The 18,433-nt window shown below is 32.6% G+C and overlaps 4 protein-coding genes across 4 annotated transcripts; 2 read left to right on the forward strand and 2 right to left on the reverse strand.

Moving 5' to 3' along the window:
• Nucleotides 1-687: 687 nt before the first annotated feature.
• On the forward strand, nt 688-2,905 carry LOC101220013. Its single transcript, XM_004134060.3, has 3 exons — nt 688-1,840; nt 1,954-2,146; nt 2,239-2,905. The coding sequence occupies exons 1-3, from the start codon at nt 1,397-1,399 to the stop codon at nt 2,823-2,825; spliced, it is 1,224 nt and encodes a 407-aa protein (XP_004134108.1). The 5' UTR covers nt 688-1,396; the 3' UTR covers nt 2,826-2,905.
• Nucleotides 2,906-7,457: 4,552 nt separating this feature from the next.
• On the forward strand, nt 7,458-9,313 carry LOC101220253 (ADP-ribosylation factor-like protein 5). Its single transcript, XM_004134061.3, has 3 exons — nt 7,458-7,630; nt 7,856-8,072; nt 8,751-9,313. The coding sequence occupies exons 2-3, from the start codon at nt 7,881-7,883 to the stop codon at nt 9,108-9,110; spliced, it is 552 nt and encodes a 183-aa protein (XP_004134109.1). The 5' UTR covers nt 7,458-7,630; nt 7,856-7,880; the 3' UTR covers nt 9,111-9,313.
• Nucleotides 9,314-9,588: 275 nt separating this feature from the next.
• On the reverse strand, nt 9,589-11,300 carry LOC101220641 (guanine nucleotide-binding protein subunit gamma 2). Its single transcript, XM_004134063.3, has 4 exons — nt 10,947-11,300; nt 10,272-10,324; nt 10,117-10,161; nt 9,589-10,029 (listed from the first exon to the last, which is right to left on the reverse strand). The coding sequence occupies exons 1-4, from the start codon at nt 11,067-11,069 to the stop codon at nt 9,933-9,935; spliced, it is 318 nt and encodes a 105-aa protein (XP_004134111.1). The 5' UTR covers nt 11,070-11,300; the 3' UTR covers nt 9,589-9,932.
• A 3,394-nt stretch (nt 11,301-14,694) lies between these two features.
• On the reverse strand, nt 14,695-15,150 carry LOC105435084 (glycine-rich cell wall structural protein-like). The gene has a single exon (XM_011654452.1). The coding sequence runs from the start codon at nt 15,148-15,150 to the stop codon at nt 14,695-14,697; it is 456 nt and encodes a 151-aa protein (XP_011652754.1).
• Nucleotides 15,151-18,433: the final 3,283 nt, after the last annotated feature.

The raw sequence follows: 18,433 nt of genomic DNA on the forward strand, positions 1-18,433 counted from the left end.
GTGTGAAAGGTCAGAAGGTTCAACTATATATGTGTACTTATTTTTGTTTTGATACGAAACACGAGAGACTGTACCAACAATTCATTTTCTTAAAAAGAAAATTATACCACAAACGAGTATCTCTATAAATAAATAAATAAATAAAAAGACAAAATAATATTAATAATAATTATTTTTAATATCCATCTTATTTTGGATACAGTAAACTTTGTTTTGCTAACACCGTAAACTTTGCCCCGTTCTCGTCCCCCACTTCCACCTCTAGGCTCTAACAACAAATAATAATTTCAGAAAAACAAAATTGCGCATTTGCCACGATCCCCTTTCCGATGATTTTCGATATCCACGGAAAACGAGGGGCATCTACCCGATATTCCATACTAGTGGAGGGGTGTTTTTGGATTTTCACTTCTTCTTCTCCTCCTCCTCCTCTTTTTTTTCTTTTATTTTTTTTACCTCGGCTATGTTAAATGTAAAAAAAATGAAAGAAAAACTACCCACCACTTCAGTCACGCGACACGTATCGCTATCTGGCCCATCTCCATGGACCCGAACTGCGTGTAATAATTGTCACGCGAGCAAACTGCCAATTTCAGGATAATTACTGCCATGTAGGACTCCACGTGGCATATTATGTCCATTCAGCAACCCTTCTTCTTCTTTTTCCTTATAAATTCCCCCGGCCCGGTTTTCTCCACCCCTACTCCCATTACTCTCACTCCCTCCTTTCTTCTTCTGGACCACTACTCTCTCCCACACTCATCTTCTCCGCCCATCTTCCTCTTCGGAAGATGAATTTTCCGATCAATTTTCCTTTCAGATCTGGACTTGCTGTTTCCTTCTCCGATCATCGTCGTCATGTTTTTCACGAAAAATCTCTGAGATAAACCCCCCTCCCCCTTTCGCTTTTTTTTTCCCTTTATTCTCAACTGCTTCTTGCTCCACCATTTTTCCGGAGGTATTTTTCTCTTTCGGTCTTTGTATATACATTTTTGCGGTGTTTTTTTTTTGCTTTCGATCGCTGCACGGATATCCTGAGTTTGGAGTAGCTGACCTGTGAGCGTGTGGAAGGATTAGTGGAAGAGTGACATTGATTCCAGAGCTGTTTGGTTCTTCGTTTTTGACTGGGAGATTTTGGTTGCACATGCAACTATCTGAAGTTCATTTCTCTGTGATTTCGTTTTTACTAGTCCGTGAATTTCAATGCTAGACCGTGTTTGTCATTAGTCTCTGAAAATCGAGCTGCACAGAAGAGAGTTTCAGGAGGCGTAGTTAGGAAGTTTCATCGAAGCGAATCTGTACTGTTTTTTTTTTTTTTTTTTCCTTTCTTTACCCTTTTTTATTTTCGGAAATTTCTCGAGGGAGGAGAGATTTTTCTGTTCGTTTCTTCTGGGTCATGCCTTTTCCGATGAAGATCCAACCGATCGATATCGATGTTCAAACGGTCAGAGAACAGGTTCGTACAGAGTCGGCCAAGCCTGTGTTTAAATCACGACTGAGGCGTCTTTTCGATCGGCCGTTTCCGAGCGTTCTGAGAATTTCTGCAGTTGAGAAGCCGATTATTGTCGGAGAATCAGCTCAGTTTAGCAGCAAAGATGGAGGAGGAGGAGGAGGAACCGAGTTGGAGCCAAGTTCAGTTTGCTTGGATAAGATGGTGCAAAATTTCATCGAGGAGAACAACGAAAGGCAACCGGCAACCGTAAAGTATGGCCGTAATCGCTGCAATTGCTTCAACGGCAATAGCAATGACAGCTCCGACGATGAATTCGATGTTTTTGGGGGTTTTGGTGAATCGATCACCTCCGGATCATCCGGTGGCGATGCATGTGATATTCTCAAGGTAATTCCTCCACATTTCTTCATCTTCCTCGTCATCCTTTAATCGAAAACTCCAAATTTTGGGATTCGAGCTTTTATTCATAGTTTAATTGACTAACGACATTTTTGTTACAGGGTTTAATTCCTTGCACGAGCGTTACGGAGAGAAATCTCTTGGCGGACGCTTCGAAAATTGTCGAAAAGCATAACAAAATTCACAAACGGAAAGACGATCTCCGCAAAATCGTAACGGATGCTCTCTCTTGTCTCGGTTACAATTCTTCCATCTGCAAATCAAAATGGGAGAAATCCCCTTCTTTCCCAGCTGGTATACACACAATTCTCCTCCTTTCAAAACCCTAATTTCTTCCACTAATTCTCAAATTTCAATTCCTAAATTCAATTTCAATTTTGTTTTAGGTGAATACGAATATGTGGATGTGATTCTGGACGGAGAACGATTACTCATTGACATCGATTTTAGGTCTGAATTCGAAATTGCTCGTTCAACAGGAGCATATAAGACCATTCTTCAGACGCTGCCGTACATCTTCGTCGGAAAATCGGATCGTCTGGGACAAATTGTATCCATCGTATCGGAAGCTGCAAGACAAAGCTTGAAGAAGAAAGGAATGCACTTTCCACCATGGAGGAAAGCAGAGTACATGCTTGCTAAATGGCTCTCTACTCCTACCAGAACCGCCGATTCTATCTCTAACGCTTCTCCAAAGACCGAACCCGATGAAACCAAATCTCCAATAATCGAGAACGACCCGCTGGTAACCTACACCGATTGCGGTGAATTCGAGTTGATCTTCGGCGAGGAATCAAGTACAAAGAGTACCAACTTGTCCATCTCCGGCGATACTGAATCGCCGGCTGGTGAAAATAAACCGCCGGCGGGGTCTGCTCCTCCGTGGCAACCTCCTGCGATCAAGCCAAAGAGCATAGATAAAGGAGCTAAGATAGTTACCGGGTTAGCTTCCCTTCTCAAAGAGAAATCTTGAGAGGAAAAAAAAAAAGTTTTGGATTTTTCCTTTTTCTTTTATTATTATTATTTTTTATCTCTTTGATTAAAAAAAAAATATGAACATAAAAAAAATATATATATAATATATAAAATACGTTCATAATATTTGGATACTTCTCTTATTATTTCCTGACTGTATTTGATGATATTCATATATTAAAATATAATATAAGGAAATACAGTGATATAGAGGTCGGTTTCCTTGGAAGGAAACAAAACAATATCCATAAATGGTGAAGGGAACTTTTTGTGCTTTGCGATGTAGAAAATAAATTTCACTAACTTGTAAGGACCATTATGAAAAATGCAAATAAGAGAATTTAAAGGGGAGGTTTTGGAATAAAGGGAAATTTTGGGGGAAGAGGGGGTGAAAATGTGAAATAGATGACGGCAGTCAGGTGAGGTAATACGTGGAGTCTCGAAGGGCGTGACGGTAAATGAAGTCATTAGAACGGCGTGATATTCTCTTCCCTCTATCCTCGTGTTTAAATTTTGTGGCCGGTTTTTGACCGTTTCACCCTTTTCCCTCATTTATTTATTTTGTTTCCAATCGTATTGTTTTAAATTTGTGTTTTTTAAAAAAGGAAGGGTAATAATGTCATATAAATAATTATATGTTATACTTTTGAGGGGGAGTGGGTAGGGTCGGTTACTAAAGGGGCTGAGAAGACAAGAACTATTTAAAGAAGGTGTGGGTTCTTTTTCTTCTTCTTTTTTTTCCCCCTTTTTCTTTAGTAAATTTCTTTTTCTTCTTTAATAATAATAGTAATAATAATTATAATGATTATTATTATTGTACGCTGTTGAAAGCAACCTTTCACCTACTTCTTTATAATATATATATAATTATTATTATAATTATATTTTGAAATCATAAATAAAAATAAATAAAAAATTGGAGGTTGCTTTGGTAAGGTGTAAACTTGATTTTCATCTATTCTCCTCGGCCACACGATATCAAATTAAAAAAATAAAAAATAGAGGGGAAGGATAGATAAGGTGCAGGAATCCATATAGTAATTGCCCTGGACTATCTCTTTTATTTTGTGGATTATATATTCCTTGGAATATGCTTTTGTTGGGTTTTGCTTTTATTTTTGTTTTGGTATATGCAATTTTCTAATTTTGATATGGGCATACTATACAACTCCCAATATTTTACTGACAACAGTAGACAAAATTATATTCCAATTTTTTATGATCCCCAAAATTCACTAATCCAACCAATTTGTATTAGTTTTAGGACAACTTGGGCCCTTTTTTTTTTCCCTTTTGAGTACACAACTTGGGTTGGTCATGGTAAAGGATGATATGGGTTTATATATATTATTTAGCTTTAATTAATTTTGAAAAGAAAATAATCCACTTTCTAACTTTTTTTTTGGCTTTTTTTAGTTTCATAATATTAACACTTTAGTTTACTCATTAGGTTTTAATGTGTCGTAGTTCTATTCTAAAAATTTGAATTTTATTCCAACACAGTCCGATTTTCAAGATTTATATTTTTAGTTTTTTATTTTTTCTCTTGTTTAGGTCAAATATCTAGTTTTTCAAACTTAGTGGTCAAAGTAAAGGATATATAGTTTTTGAAAAAATAAACAGAATCCCTATTTAGATATTTGTTTATACAATTTCATTTGATTTGGTATATACTATTTATTTGAACCATAACAATAGTTATTCACAAGTTTTTTCGACTTTTCAAACTTAGTAAACATGTGTGTATGTTGAGCTCAATTCAATATTATTTTGGATCATTATGGCTATACATGCAACTAATTACTCACACCCTTTAATAACATTCAACATGACAAACGTGCTTAATTGAAATTTGAAGATTAAGAACTATTTGGTACATTTTGGAAAAATATCATGTGACTAACATTCAAAACATAGAGGTTGAATTTATTGATTTTTTTTTTTTTTTTGTGTGGGTAGAATCTACAATGAACTTATCCAATTTGAAAAGGGAAAAGAAGACAAATAATAATCACATTTTCCATAGAGTCAAATATAGGGAGGTACACTCCCAACTCCACTCTAACATTGATATCATCCCCTATATTTTTATTGTCAATGTATTTGTGTTGTACCCTACACATAAAGTAAAATTGGTATAACATTTTATTTCGCATCTACTCAAACGTTGTCCTTTCTTTTGTCCATTGAAGCAATATGTCATTGTTAAACCAAGTTTATCGTATTCCCCATAGGCAGTAAATAATTCATTCTTATTTAGGAGTAACAAATATTTTCACATGTTATTTAATTAATAGGGTGGGGAAAATGAGAAAAATAAGTTTTATTTTCCTTCTAATGAATGTTTTAACTACGAAATACCTTGCCATATTTGTTGTTTGTAAACGTATTTAAAGTTGGTGTCAGTAGGATCACAGTAATTTTTCATTGTTTTGTTTTATAATATTTTTAAAAAGATTCCAGGACATTTAAAATTTATTATTGATGTTTTTTATCTTTTGGTATGGTTTAAAAATATGAATATAATGTCCAACAATTATTGGAAAAAAGAAAAAGAAAGACGTTGGTGATGGAAAGAAATAATAATAATAATAATAGAGATGGGCTCCTCAGATTCTCGGCCTTATCCGTTGATGATTGGACCTGTCGGCCCAAACAAAGTCTTTGCTTTCCACTTTCCACTTTCCATTTCACTTCTTCGTCTCTTATGGTCCCCTTAATACAGTTTTTATTTTTTTTATTTTTATACAATCGTTTTGTTTTTACCCTTCTCATCCAATACGCATACAAGAAAAACCTTCATTATGTCAAATTTAAGTCTTCCTGCTATGATTGTTTCATTCTTTTTTATTTTTATTTTTTTGGTTTTTTAAACTCCTCAATTTTAGATTAATTAATAAATAAAAGAATATGTGGTAATAGTATTTATAAGGTTTACTTTTTTATATATAAAAAAAAATATATGAACTGACACTATTATAAATATTAATATAAAATATAAATGTTCATTATCTATTAGTGTTTATCGTGTGTCAAGCAAACATGGTTTCTCAGTGATTATATAATGTCACATCTAGTGAAGTTGTAACTTGTAAGTGTGAACATTGTTTGAGATAATTTCATAAAAGAATGGGAAAGCGGAGAGAATTAACATTTTTCTTAATTTGCTAATTTGCTTTCTTTCTTTGTTTCTTTATTTATTTCATTTATATATATAGAAATATATATTGTATTTTATTATTGTATTATACATTTTCTTTGTTTTCGTATTTGGGCTGTGCCTCATTTTTACAACAAGGATAAAGTTTTAAAAATACATTGTTTTTAAAATGTACCTTAGAATTCAAACATGTATTTAGAAAATATGAAAGCATGTGGTAATAAAATATTTAAAAACCAATAGTATATGGTGTTAAATGAGCTAAATTAATGATTATCGAATGGTGTCATGGTAAGACACAAATGTTTAGTCGGTATAGGGTGTATATATTGAGGTGTAAGGCATTTTAATAGGACAAAGTACGAAAACTCTCGCACAATGTGAAAAAGGCATGAAAATATGGTTAAAGCATGAGTTTGTAGAAATAATTTAAATCACGCAAATTCATGTGTTACAAAGTGTGTTTGCATTACAAAAACGAGTATATTGATTTTGTTGTTGTTATTATTTAAAGAATAAAAAAACCTTATATAATTTGAAGAAAAACACAATAAAATGTAGATAGTACAATAAATAAATATGGTTACAAAAGGAGAGTTAGGTTACATCTGATATAGACATAAAAGAAGTATTAGTTTGGTTAGAAAGTTTTGATGATTTTATCGGTTAAATTACACTAGAGATAGATGGCTCTTAATTTTGTTCACATTTATTATTCTTTAGGCGATACAAACAATTAAATAATACTAACTCAAACAGGCTGCCCATATATGCTATCTTCTTAATATATATATCTTCAAAGATTAAATTTTAAAGGAGTCGGGCTCTGTTTTTTTGGGCTGGGCTTGGGCCACATCTAGGACAAATACGTAAGTTTGAATCTAACAGCCCAATCACACGAGGCCCAAAATAAAAGAAAAGAAAAACTAAATTTATCAAATAAGTATTGAAATTTATTTTTCAAGTGGCAAATTGGTTGTTATTTCCTTAACACTTCACACTTAAACATACAATGAGAAGAACTCAGTATCCTAACTATTAAACTGAAATTTAATGAGGATGATGTAGATTCTTATTATTCGGCCACATCTAGGACCAATATGAAAGTTTAAAAAATACTTATTATTCTCTATGTAGATCTTAGGTTATTTAACTGAAATTTAATGATGCATTATACATCTTAAAACGTTGCATAAACTTAAAGAAAGGCGTTTTTAGATTAAACTTATAGTTTATGTGGGGAGTAAGTAAAACATAAAAATATCGCAAGGTGGTGTTTTGTTAGACCTAATATTGTTAGGTGTGATTATTATTTATTAGTGGGAGCATAATTGGGTTTAGCAATAAAACTAATATAGTTGATTGGATTTAGTGTGACCCCACAAAAAGAAAAATTAACACGTCATCTGCCACGTTGGATCAAACTATCCTTGCTGTCGACCACCTTCCCCGAAGTTCCTTTAATTTGGCGAAATAATATTATCAATTCATCGCTCCCCCAACTTTATTATTCTTTCTCAACTTAACGAAATTTCATCTCTGAATATCGGTTAGGGTTTTCGCTTCTTCTTCTCCATCGCTTCTTCTGTAAACCTCTTCCACTTTACACTTCCTTGTCGGATTCCCCGCATCAATTAATTCAGGTACGCTAACTTTCTTTTCAATTCCTCTTTTTTTTTTTTTTTTTTTTTTGTTATCTGAAGCAATTCCGATCTGGATCTGCAATTTATCATTCCTCCGATTCAATTAAGTAGCTAGATTTCAATTCTATGCGATTTTTCCTCTGTTTCTTCATCGAATTCTATTTATTGAACTTTTACGTTGCTGTTAATGAGGGATTTATGTATTTTCACTGTTTTGATGTTTAGGCGATTTATTGGGGTATCTGATACGATGGGGGCTTTCATATCGAGATTCTGGTTCATGTTATTTCCGGCTAAAGAATACAAGATCGTGGTTGTTGGGTTGGATAATGCTGGAAAGACGACTACTCTTTACAAATTGCACTTGGGTGAGGTTGTTACTACCCATCCAACTGTGGGAAGCAATGTTGAAGAGCTTGTGTACAAGAACATCCGATTTGAGGTGCAGTCAATCTATCAATTTACTTTCCCTTCTTAGTATTCTTTTCTTTTTTTCCCTTTATGTGTGCTCTTTGTTTGATGTTTATTATATTCCATCTATTGGGGATTTTTAGAGTAATGGCTTGTATGGTTTTGCACTTTGATCCTTGAATGCTACAGCTTATCGGTGTTTAGTTGTCACTTGAAACCGTAAGTCTTTGTGATTTGGTTTATGCAAAAGATCAACCTAGAAATAAAATTCTGGTGCAAGACATAGCAATTTGTGTGTTGTCTGTAAATCTCGATACCTTGCGTGTGAAGTCCAAAACTAGGTCATGAATAAAGCAACGTATTTATTCCCGAAGGCTAGCCTTGTGAACAGCCGAGCCGAAATATGAGATTTATCCTGGCTTTTTGTAAGACATATTTAATAAGAACATTTAACTGGACACTTTCCTCAAAATCCCACTCAATTTGCAGCCTTTCAGAAGGGACATAGTTGATTGATTTGGTTGGTGATTTGCGTTTGATTTCCTGAGATATTGGGTTGGCTTATTTGCCCAACAGGGAAAATAGAAACCAGAGCAATTGTTGGAAACTTTGTACATACCCTGTCTTTCCTCATTTTGGAAGGTGAAACTGGACTCTTCAGTTTTTCGTCAACTAAAATCTTTTTTTCTTTTGGCTATGTTTTCTCTAGGTATGGGATCTTGGTGGGCAAGAGAGGCTTAGAACATCATGGGCAACGTATTACCGTGGAACTCATGCAGTGATTGCAGTTATAGACAGTACGGATAGAGCAAGAATCACCATTATGAAAGACGAGCTCTTCAGACTACTCGGTCACGAAGATCTTCAGCAAGCTGTGGTGTTGGTTTTTGCAAACAAACAGGATCTTAAGGATGCCATGACTCCCGTTGAAATCACTGATGCTCTTTCACTCCACAGCATCAAGAATCATGACTGGCATATCCAAGCCTGCTCTGCCCTCACTGGGGACGGTCTATACGATGGTCTTGGATGGATTGCACAGCAAGTAACTGGTAAAGCAACTAGTTGATAAAGAACTCACTGCTTGTGAGATTCATTCTTACTTGTAATCTTATGGTTAAACTCCTCACCTTTACACAAGTCTGAGAGCTGTTTGCATATCTTGTTTAATTCCATTTTGATTTCAGAGTTGTATTAAATATTTTTTTGAAAAAAGATGGAGCAATATTAAAAGAATTGGGTTGAAGGATGAACTGTTTTTTCTGTCCTTAAGATGCGATTGATATAATAATACATTTAAATTGTTACTAATAATACATTTAAATTGTTACTAATAATACATTTAAATTGTCACTAATAATACATTTAAATTGTTACTAATAATACATTTAAAGATGAATGAATATTATGATCGACTGCAACACGTTGCCGTGGGATTCTTTACAACAAAAGAGGTTAACCACGAAAAGTTATGAGCTTTTTAATTGTATTTTCGTAAATTTCAAAAACTATTCAAATTGAATATCACGAAATTTGAGAAAATGGTATTTTAAAATACTTCTGGATAACGTACTTTACCACTGTTCCTTCTGAAACTACTTCTTGGATTAGCCCTTTCCAACCTCCAATAAAAAGAAAATAAATAATAATCAAACTCACTCTATATTGATATTTTCTATAGCTATACCAATTACCAACAAAACCCTTAAATTTTGTTTTCGAAAACCACAACATGAACATTCATTAATGTGAAACCCTTGTTGAGTGAATCTTGAGATTGGCAAAGATCATCACATGATAGAGCCCTTTCAAATTCACTGGGGGCATTTGGCAATCAGGACTTCACATTCTGTAGAAACCAGAAATTTTTATACATAATCAAACAAAATGGTTACAGAATCCAGCATCTGCATTGACAATGGCATCGATTTGAATCTTTCGGACCTTCGAACCATCGATCCCAAACTGGATTTACGGGGCCGAGAGTTCTGGTTTAAAAAGGAAATGAATGAGAAGGTGATTTTGAAGATGAGAAATGAATAATAATAAGTGAATGTTAAGTAAAGATAGCATACTCTGGAAGTAGAGGGTCTGATCTCATTTCTATGCTGCCCAATAACCTGTTAAATTCAGATTCAATGTAGAAGGAAATGAAAAAATACTTTAAAACGTTTGGGAATTAATTTTCTCATGGAACAAAGAATGGAATTTGTTGCTAATTTCAACTTACTCTTTACATGATGTCGATGCTTTGTCTAATTTTTCAAGCTGCTCCAGCTCCTCCTGCAGATTCATCACACTGGAATTTCTTAATTTCCATTTTCATTCATTCTATTTTTTTACTAAGAAAATTTCAAAATTACTTTTCAAGCTGAGTGAGACCTTAATTTTTTAATTTTTAAAAATTGTTTATTTTCTTTTAATTTCTTACCATTATTCACGTATTTCTTAAACACAGATTCCATTCGTAGCTGTATTTCAAATACAAAAAACAAGCTTCTCAAAACTATTTTATTTTTGTTTTCACCATTTGACTTGTTTTAAAACCACTTCTAGCCAACAAAACTGGAAACGTAGATGAAAATGAGATTTGCAGGCTTTATTTAAAAAAAAAAAGAGTCAACTGATGATAGAACCGAACCTTGTATATTACTTTCTGTTACAAGTTTCAATCAAAGTTTTCAAAAGAAAAACAAAGTGAATTTAAGAAAGAAAAGGAATTGGATTGAAAATGTAAAGGTGTTGTGCTTTAAGAAATGTGAAAAACAACAGTTAGATAAATTAAAAAAGAAAAACAGAAAACTTAAAAGTAAAATATGAATGAAACCCATCAAAATATCTCAATTCAAATGAAACTAAAAGGTATTGGAAAGAAGATAAAAGAAGTAAGAAGAAGAAAACCCACCTCTAGAAATCTTGCCTCTTGCTCGAGGCGCTTCATTTCAGCGAGCAACCTGTGTTTTCCGACGGCGTCAAGGGCGGATAAGGAGAGAATCCGGTGAGGAATAGGAACAGCAGCTTCGGCCATGAGTAATAGAAGAGAAAAATGGAAGAGAGCAATGGAAAGTGGGTTTTCTTTTTTCTTTGTTGTTGTTGTTGTGTGTCAGAGAGAAGTGAAAAGGGGAAAGAAGAAAGGGTGAATTTTGTTTAAAAAAGTTTGTATGCTTTTTTCTCATGATTCTCTTATCTGTATGTGTGTGTGCCTTTGTCTTACTTCCATTGGACATTCCCCTAATTACTGTCTACCTCACCCACGCCTTTACTCATTTCCACCCTCATCAACCTCCCATTATTGCTTACCTCTTTTTATTCACTATTTTTGTATCCATCCTACAAATGGAGCCCTTCCTTCCATTGCAACTTATAATTAATTAACCCTAGTTTCATTTTACTTATTAACAACACCTTACTTATATACACCCTATTTAGTTTTTAGATTCAAATCTCTCGCCTCCAATTTATAAAGTAAAGTCGGAAAGAGATGAGTTTGGAATGGGTACCGTGGAAAAGTGATGAAGTTTTATTGTTTTGTTTTGAAAGAAAAAAAAAAAGGTTGTTACTCAACTTGGAGTTTAAAACACTACCTTCTGTCCACCACTTGCACCTTCTCAAAATAACTATATAAATTTTCAATTCATGTCTTTAACTCATTAACAAAAGAAAGGAAACAAATAATAATACAAAATGTGATATCATTCCAAAGTCAACATTTATGTCTCTCCTAAAATTATTGGTTTAAAATTCACCTTTCTTTTTATATAATAATAATAATAATCTAATGCTTTTAGAAGGGAAAAGGGGTAAGAGAATTAAGTGAGAATCCTAAGTTAGATAGGGACAAATTTTTTGAAAGGTTATACAAATATTCAATCTACAAATTTACTGCTCATTTTACTAATGGTTTAACTATTTGGTATTAAAAGTTTAAAAATCAATCTCATTTTGAAAGATAATAAAAATCAATTACCACGTATATTGCTTTTATTAAAATAGTTTTAAAATTAATTAATTTGTTAAAACGTATTAATTAGTTAATTTTAACAAATTTAGATATCGTACCATAAAATTTAAATTTAGTCAAATTTTCTAAAACATTAGCAGTACAAACTGTTGTTAAGTTTAGTTAACTAACAAAATCAATTAATTATTCAACTGAGTTAAAATAGTAATCCATCATTTGAAGATTGAAATGCTACTAAATTTCTTTTAGCCTATATGCAACTAAACCCAACAAAAATAAAAAAAGTTTAACCTAATTAAACTCAACAACAAAACTAATCCGATGATTTAATCTTTAGATTTTGAATTGACATTCGGGTTGTTGGTTATTTGAACATCTCGACTCTAGAATAACACTAATTTTTAAATAAAATATATCATATAACGATCTTTCCTTCCATGAGTGTGATCGAGGACTCCATGTAATTGTAATTTTGTTTTAATTAAATATTCTTTGGTTGAATAGACAATAAAGCTAATGTAAACAACAACTAGTAATAAAATATTTTAGTTTTATTGGCATGCTACACTAATTAATTACTTTTGGCTAAAGTACTGTTTCTAATAATAATATAATAGTAAAGTATATATAATTACTTTTGCTAGATGTATTAGAATATTAAAAACCTGTATTTTGTAATTATATGTACATATACTTTCGATAGAGATTAAAAGCATACCAACCAAAATAATATTGTAAGTATGTATATTTCTAAAATAGTTAAATACACGTGGATTAATCTTATAGTTTTAGTTAAAGAGAAATTAAAATATATAACGTATTATATAAATTCTATATAGTTTTGTTTCAATTATGGTAAAAGTTTTAGAACTTAGATATAATGCAATAATATTTATTCTAGTGTTTTTATATTAATGTTGTCTTTTAATTTTAAATTTTATGTCAGTATACTCAAAATCAAGAAAGGACAGATGATAGATAAACCTATTGCACAATAGGGGTTTTGGTGAAAAGGCATGGAAATGTATTTTGGTGAAAAGATATGCTTTTTCATGAATTTGAATAAATTAATATAACTAATATCACTAAGAGGGAGACATATATTTAAAAGTGGGGCAAAATGAAAATGTAAAGATATTTTTACATTTTTCTCACTTTTAATATAGTAGAGATAATAAACATGGGTATTAACTAGAATGCAAAAAAAAAAATAACTTTTGTGTCAACAAAATGAATTTAAAGTGTGATAATGACAAAAGGAGAAAGAGGATTATTTGAAAGCATGTGAATCATAGTTCAAGATCATGTTTAATTATCATAATAATGTGGTGTTTATATTAATTTATTTCATGATATTATATATATATATATATGATTTGTTAAAAAGTAGGAATAAATGATTTTGCAAAGCATGAGATTGAACAGTTCCTCACAAAAAGTATCCTAAATTTTCTTTCATTTTCCTTCAACTTTTCTCTGTTTATGCAGAAAAGCGTTTTTAGGTTGTCAAAAAGAAAAAAACTCCCAGCAAATCTGTCTCCGACCATTGACTCCATTAGTTACCATCGCCGGTGTCAGATTTTGTCTGTTCCGACGACGCCATTGTCGGTGGCTGCATCCCATTTGACAGTGATTTCCACAACCCTTTTCTTTTTACAAAATTGTACTCAAAACTATTTTTAATTTAGGTAGCTAGACTCATTTTTTCTTAATGACGCCAACAAAAACTAAATTTAAGATAAAAGGGACTAAAATTGAAGGTATAGTATTTGTGACACAATAATGACGGCAACAAAACAAGTACATCATCAAACTAATTTTACTTATATACTTAAACCTCTACTCTTCTTCTACACATAGAATGCAAAATTCTAAAAATTAAAAAAATCAAGGAATATTTATAATCAACTATCTTTGACTTACTGGTTGATTTTGAGATGGAACAATATCTTATATAAGACTTATACTTTGTATTGCAAATATTTAGAAATCAAAGACAACTTCAAGAAGAAAAAAAAAGATATAATAAGACATCAACAACAGATTTACAGTGTGGTTCAACTCTTTGGGACTACAAACTCAATATATGTTCTTCTTTGGTCACATAACTAAAAAAAACTCTCAAGGTTTAAATTGCTCTCTCTTTCACACGGGAAGACTCAACTATTGAATGATCTATATAGCTTAATATACACAGAGAAAACCTTGAGTGCTTTCTGGGATGATGCACTCCAAATATGTCTAATAAAACATTGTCATTTGGCAATCTTTTATATTTTTAAAATTTTGTTTTTGATGTAATTGTTTTCTTTCTTTTGATAGTGGAGAAGTGGGAACAAAAAAATTTATTGCAGTGAATTGTAGACTACGTCTATTTAAGGAAAGTTGGAGGCCATGTTAATACTACACGTGTGAGCATAAAGGAAAGCAACGTGGGATTAGGGAATTTTAGAAATGTACACGTGGGAATATTAGCAATCCATGTGTGAAACAACGTGTCATGTACATTCTCATTTCCCCTTCTTCCTCTGTTCCGTTTTGAGAGCTAAAACGTTTTAATTTCCACAGGAAGAACTGCCATGGCCGTAAGAATGTCCTATACTTCCCTCTTCTCTTTCACTCTCATCAGAAAAACGCTTCCTAGTTATTACCCTTGTTCTTCCAATTTCGCGATCAACCCTTTCCTCTTTTCTCATTCCCAATTCCTCCCCTTCAATGAGTACCCCGCGTCTCTCTCGCTTTCTCTGCTTTCGGGTGACTCGCCGGAGTTTCCCGAAATCCGCCCCGTTCCACCGCCTTCTTTTCCCCTCGAAATTCCACAATTTTCGCCTCCTCCGGAGATTGACCCGAGCACTCCGTCGGAGCTTCCATCGATAACTCCGGAACCGGAATTTCCTCCCAGGCCACCAGGACCAGAGTTTCCGAAGCCTCCGTTGCCGTCTCCTCCGGGAATCGATGTACCGCTACCACCCCGTAAGCCTCCAGAAATAGAGCCACCGTGGCCTGGTTCGCCAGTACCAGAACCAGAGATTTTGCCGCCGTCACCACCGGAGGAGGTGCCACCTAGACCTCCTAGTCCACCTAGACCTTTTGGTCCAGAGATATTGACGTCGGCGTCTCCACCTGGTTTTGTTGCTCTGACGTACATTTAATGTGTACTACTTTAGTTGAATTTCATGTTTCAATCTAATTCAATTTTGTGTTGGTACTACCATGTACTAGTAGTTTATGTCTCCGTATAAACTTTTCTATGTATATGAGAATCCGTTGCCAATTTTACCCTCAAAGGTGCTTATGGCTCACTTAAATTAAAATTAAAATTAAACTAAACTTACCTTGGGTAGTTTAGAATTTGGTTTCCAAATTATAAATATTGAGTTTGAATAGTTGCTATAGTTTTTACAATTGTATGTATCTAATTTTAACTTACAAAGTTGGTTGATTTTTTTGGGCCTATTTTGTGATATTTAAAGCCCAATTGAAGGTTGAGTTTCCTAACCTCTCCCTTTTGAAGCTCGACCCAAACTTCGTACAACACATCTTGGAAATCAATTGAAGTTTGGACTCTGCATTCAATTGTTGTTTGTGTTTTACTACCAAATTGTTGCTTAAACTATTTCTTTCATGTAACATTAACATGCGAGCCTATAATTTAGTTTTAGACCTTTTGCTTTGATATTAAATCAAGTAAGCTAACAATCTAATATCATGTTTTCATTTACACTCTGTTTCTAGTAATTTGGTTTTATTCATTTTTCTAGAAGGAGACTAATTAGAAATATATTTGACAATAGTTTGATCTTTTTCTTTGTTTTCTTCTTCTTCTTCTTCAAGGAAAAGTAGTTTTTACGCTAAAGCCTTTTTATTTTGCTCAATTATCGCCATTAACTTTTAATATCATCAAATTGAATTACATAGTTTGATTTTGGCATGAAACAAACCCTTCAACTTTGTCTTATTCTATCTCAAGAGTCTTAACGAAGAAGAAACCAACTTAGAAGAATCTCACTAGTTTTATTCATCTCAAGTCTTGCATGAGTGCACAAATTAATTTTTCTGAATTTGAACATAAACTTAGCTCTGAAGTCATTCTTTGGAAGGAAAAAAAAATTAAAATGGTACTGTGTCCATATATTTTATAAGTCGTCGTGCACATACGAAAAAGACCTTTTCTTTAGTATGAAATTTGAAGTAGATTCTCACGAGAGGGGAGAAACTGCAGTAGTTTGGGATATATTTTGATAAAATTAGTTTAGTTTGTAACGAGGATTGGGAACAAGTTTGGAGTACAAATAGATACTTTTCATAATTTGAATCTTGATTACCTTTAAAAAAGTGACCAATTTTAGAAATTTTGGGTAGTAGATACTTCCATTTCTAATGGATGGGGAACAAATTAAAAGTCTACATGTATAAGAAATTTGACAGATGCAGCTGAGGTGGCATATAGAGAGAGTTTGAAGAGGTAAAAATGTGGAAAGACGAAATAGAAATAGAAATAATAATAATGAGAAGAGTCAAAAGAGTGCATTTCCGAAGCAGAGGTTAAAATTAGGGGTTGGGGACTTTTTGGGCTTTGGGAGGGAATTAAATTCCAATTAGCGCGTTCCATTTGTACTTTGTTCGAACTTTTTGGGGTCTCCTCCGTCTGGCTATTTTGAACCTTCAAAGTCCACACCTCTCTCACGTGCACACGTGTTATTTGTTAACCCCTCTTCCTTCACACTTTTCAAATATTATCTAATTTCCTACCTCTACTTCTCCTTCCCACAGAAACCGCGTCTCCACCCATACTCTCCTCTCATTTATTGTTTTCCATTTTTTTCAATATTTATCATCTCTCTCCTCCAATCCCTATGCTTCCCTTCTCCATTCTTCATTCCATGAATCCTACTCCTTAAACATCTTTTCCTTTCATTTATACCAATTACTTTTACACTCTATTCAATTATTGTTATCATACATATGCAACACTTCACTTGAGTTTACTTCAGTTATTTATCATTTGTTTTTATTGTTAAAAAGGCAAAATGTTAATGGGTAAAATATCTTAATTAAAAAATTATTTCTAGATCGAGTATATAAATATATATATAGTTGTATCTGAAAATGAACGAAATTAAATGGCATAGATATGCTAGATGTAGTGAGATTTGCAAATGAAATAAACAAACCCCAAAAGTGTGTGTAGTGTTATATAGGTTTGTGATTATCCATATAATAAATACACGTATTATTCAAGCTTCACTTACTCTTTTTTTAAGGAACAATATGTATGTATATATATATATATAATTATTTTGAAATCCACGTATCTAAATTGATTCCTACGTGTTTTGTGAAATTAACAATCTCCACATGCTTTGTTTTTACCAACTATTACTTACTTCATTATTGTTCCTTCTTCTTGGGTTCATATCCACAAAGTCATACACTTCTAAAATTCTATTTTCTTTCTTTCTTTTTCCCATTTTATTTATAAAAAAAAAAAAAAACCAAAGAAGAAATATTTGTGTTTTGAATAAGTCTAACTATACCACCCCAGAATCAAAGGGAAGTTGAACCTTTGAAATGGTAGTGCCTCCAACCCCAATAAAAGTATAACGAAATATTCAATTCATTACCTTTGACTCCTTTTCTGTACTCCTATTCATATATTCCCTAAAAAGCAATATATAATTATATTTAAATAAATGGTGCCTTTTAACCTTCTTTTTTAAAATTTAAAAGTTAAGAAAAATTTGTTTAATAAATTTATGAACCTTAACCTTACAAATATGTGTGCATATGAAGTTAAAAGTAAAACAATAAAACGGAATGGAGGAGAAAATAAAGTGTGTGTATGAATGAAGGAAGCAAAATAGGGAATGGAGAGTGGTGGGTGGGGTTGAAGGATTCAGCTGCACACTACACTACACAATACACATCTTCCAATAACCACAAATTTTTTTTCAATGCTTCTCTTTCCATTTGTCCCCTCTCCTTCAACCCTCACAGCTGTCATTTTTCTTCTCTATATATTTTTTTTATTATCTTATTCCTACCATTTTATTAACCCTCTAAATTATTCTACATAATTAATAATGTTTTAATTGCAATGTTTAGTTGTTTTTTTTTAAATCTATTTAGTTTTTTAATTCGTCACTCTATTTTCAATTTTGTATACAACAAGTTTTTAAACTCTTATTTATTAATAGGTTCAACAAAAAAAAAAAAATAGATTTTTAAACTTTCAATTTTTCCTTTGGGATTTTTTGGCATGAACTTTATAAAATATCAAAATCTTTTTGTCCTATGTTTAATTCATTTAGAGACTTAGGTGAAAATTTTAAAGTATTTCAAAATGAGGGTGTTTTAAAAAAATAGAAAACAAAATAAACTATTTACCTTCTATTGGAGAAAATTAAAAACCATTAGAGAGTACACAAAAT

The sequence above is a fragment of the Cucumis sativus genome, chromosome 3 (assembly GCF_000004075.3).
Source record: "Cucumis sativus cultivar 9930 chromosome 3, Cucumber_9930_V3, whole genome shotgun sequence".
Taxonomy (NCBI): Eukaryota; Viridiplantae; Streptophyta; class Magnoliopsida; order Cucurbitales; family Cucurbitaceae; genus Cucumis; species Cucumis sativus.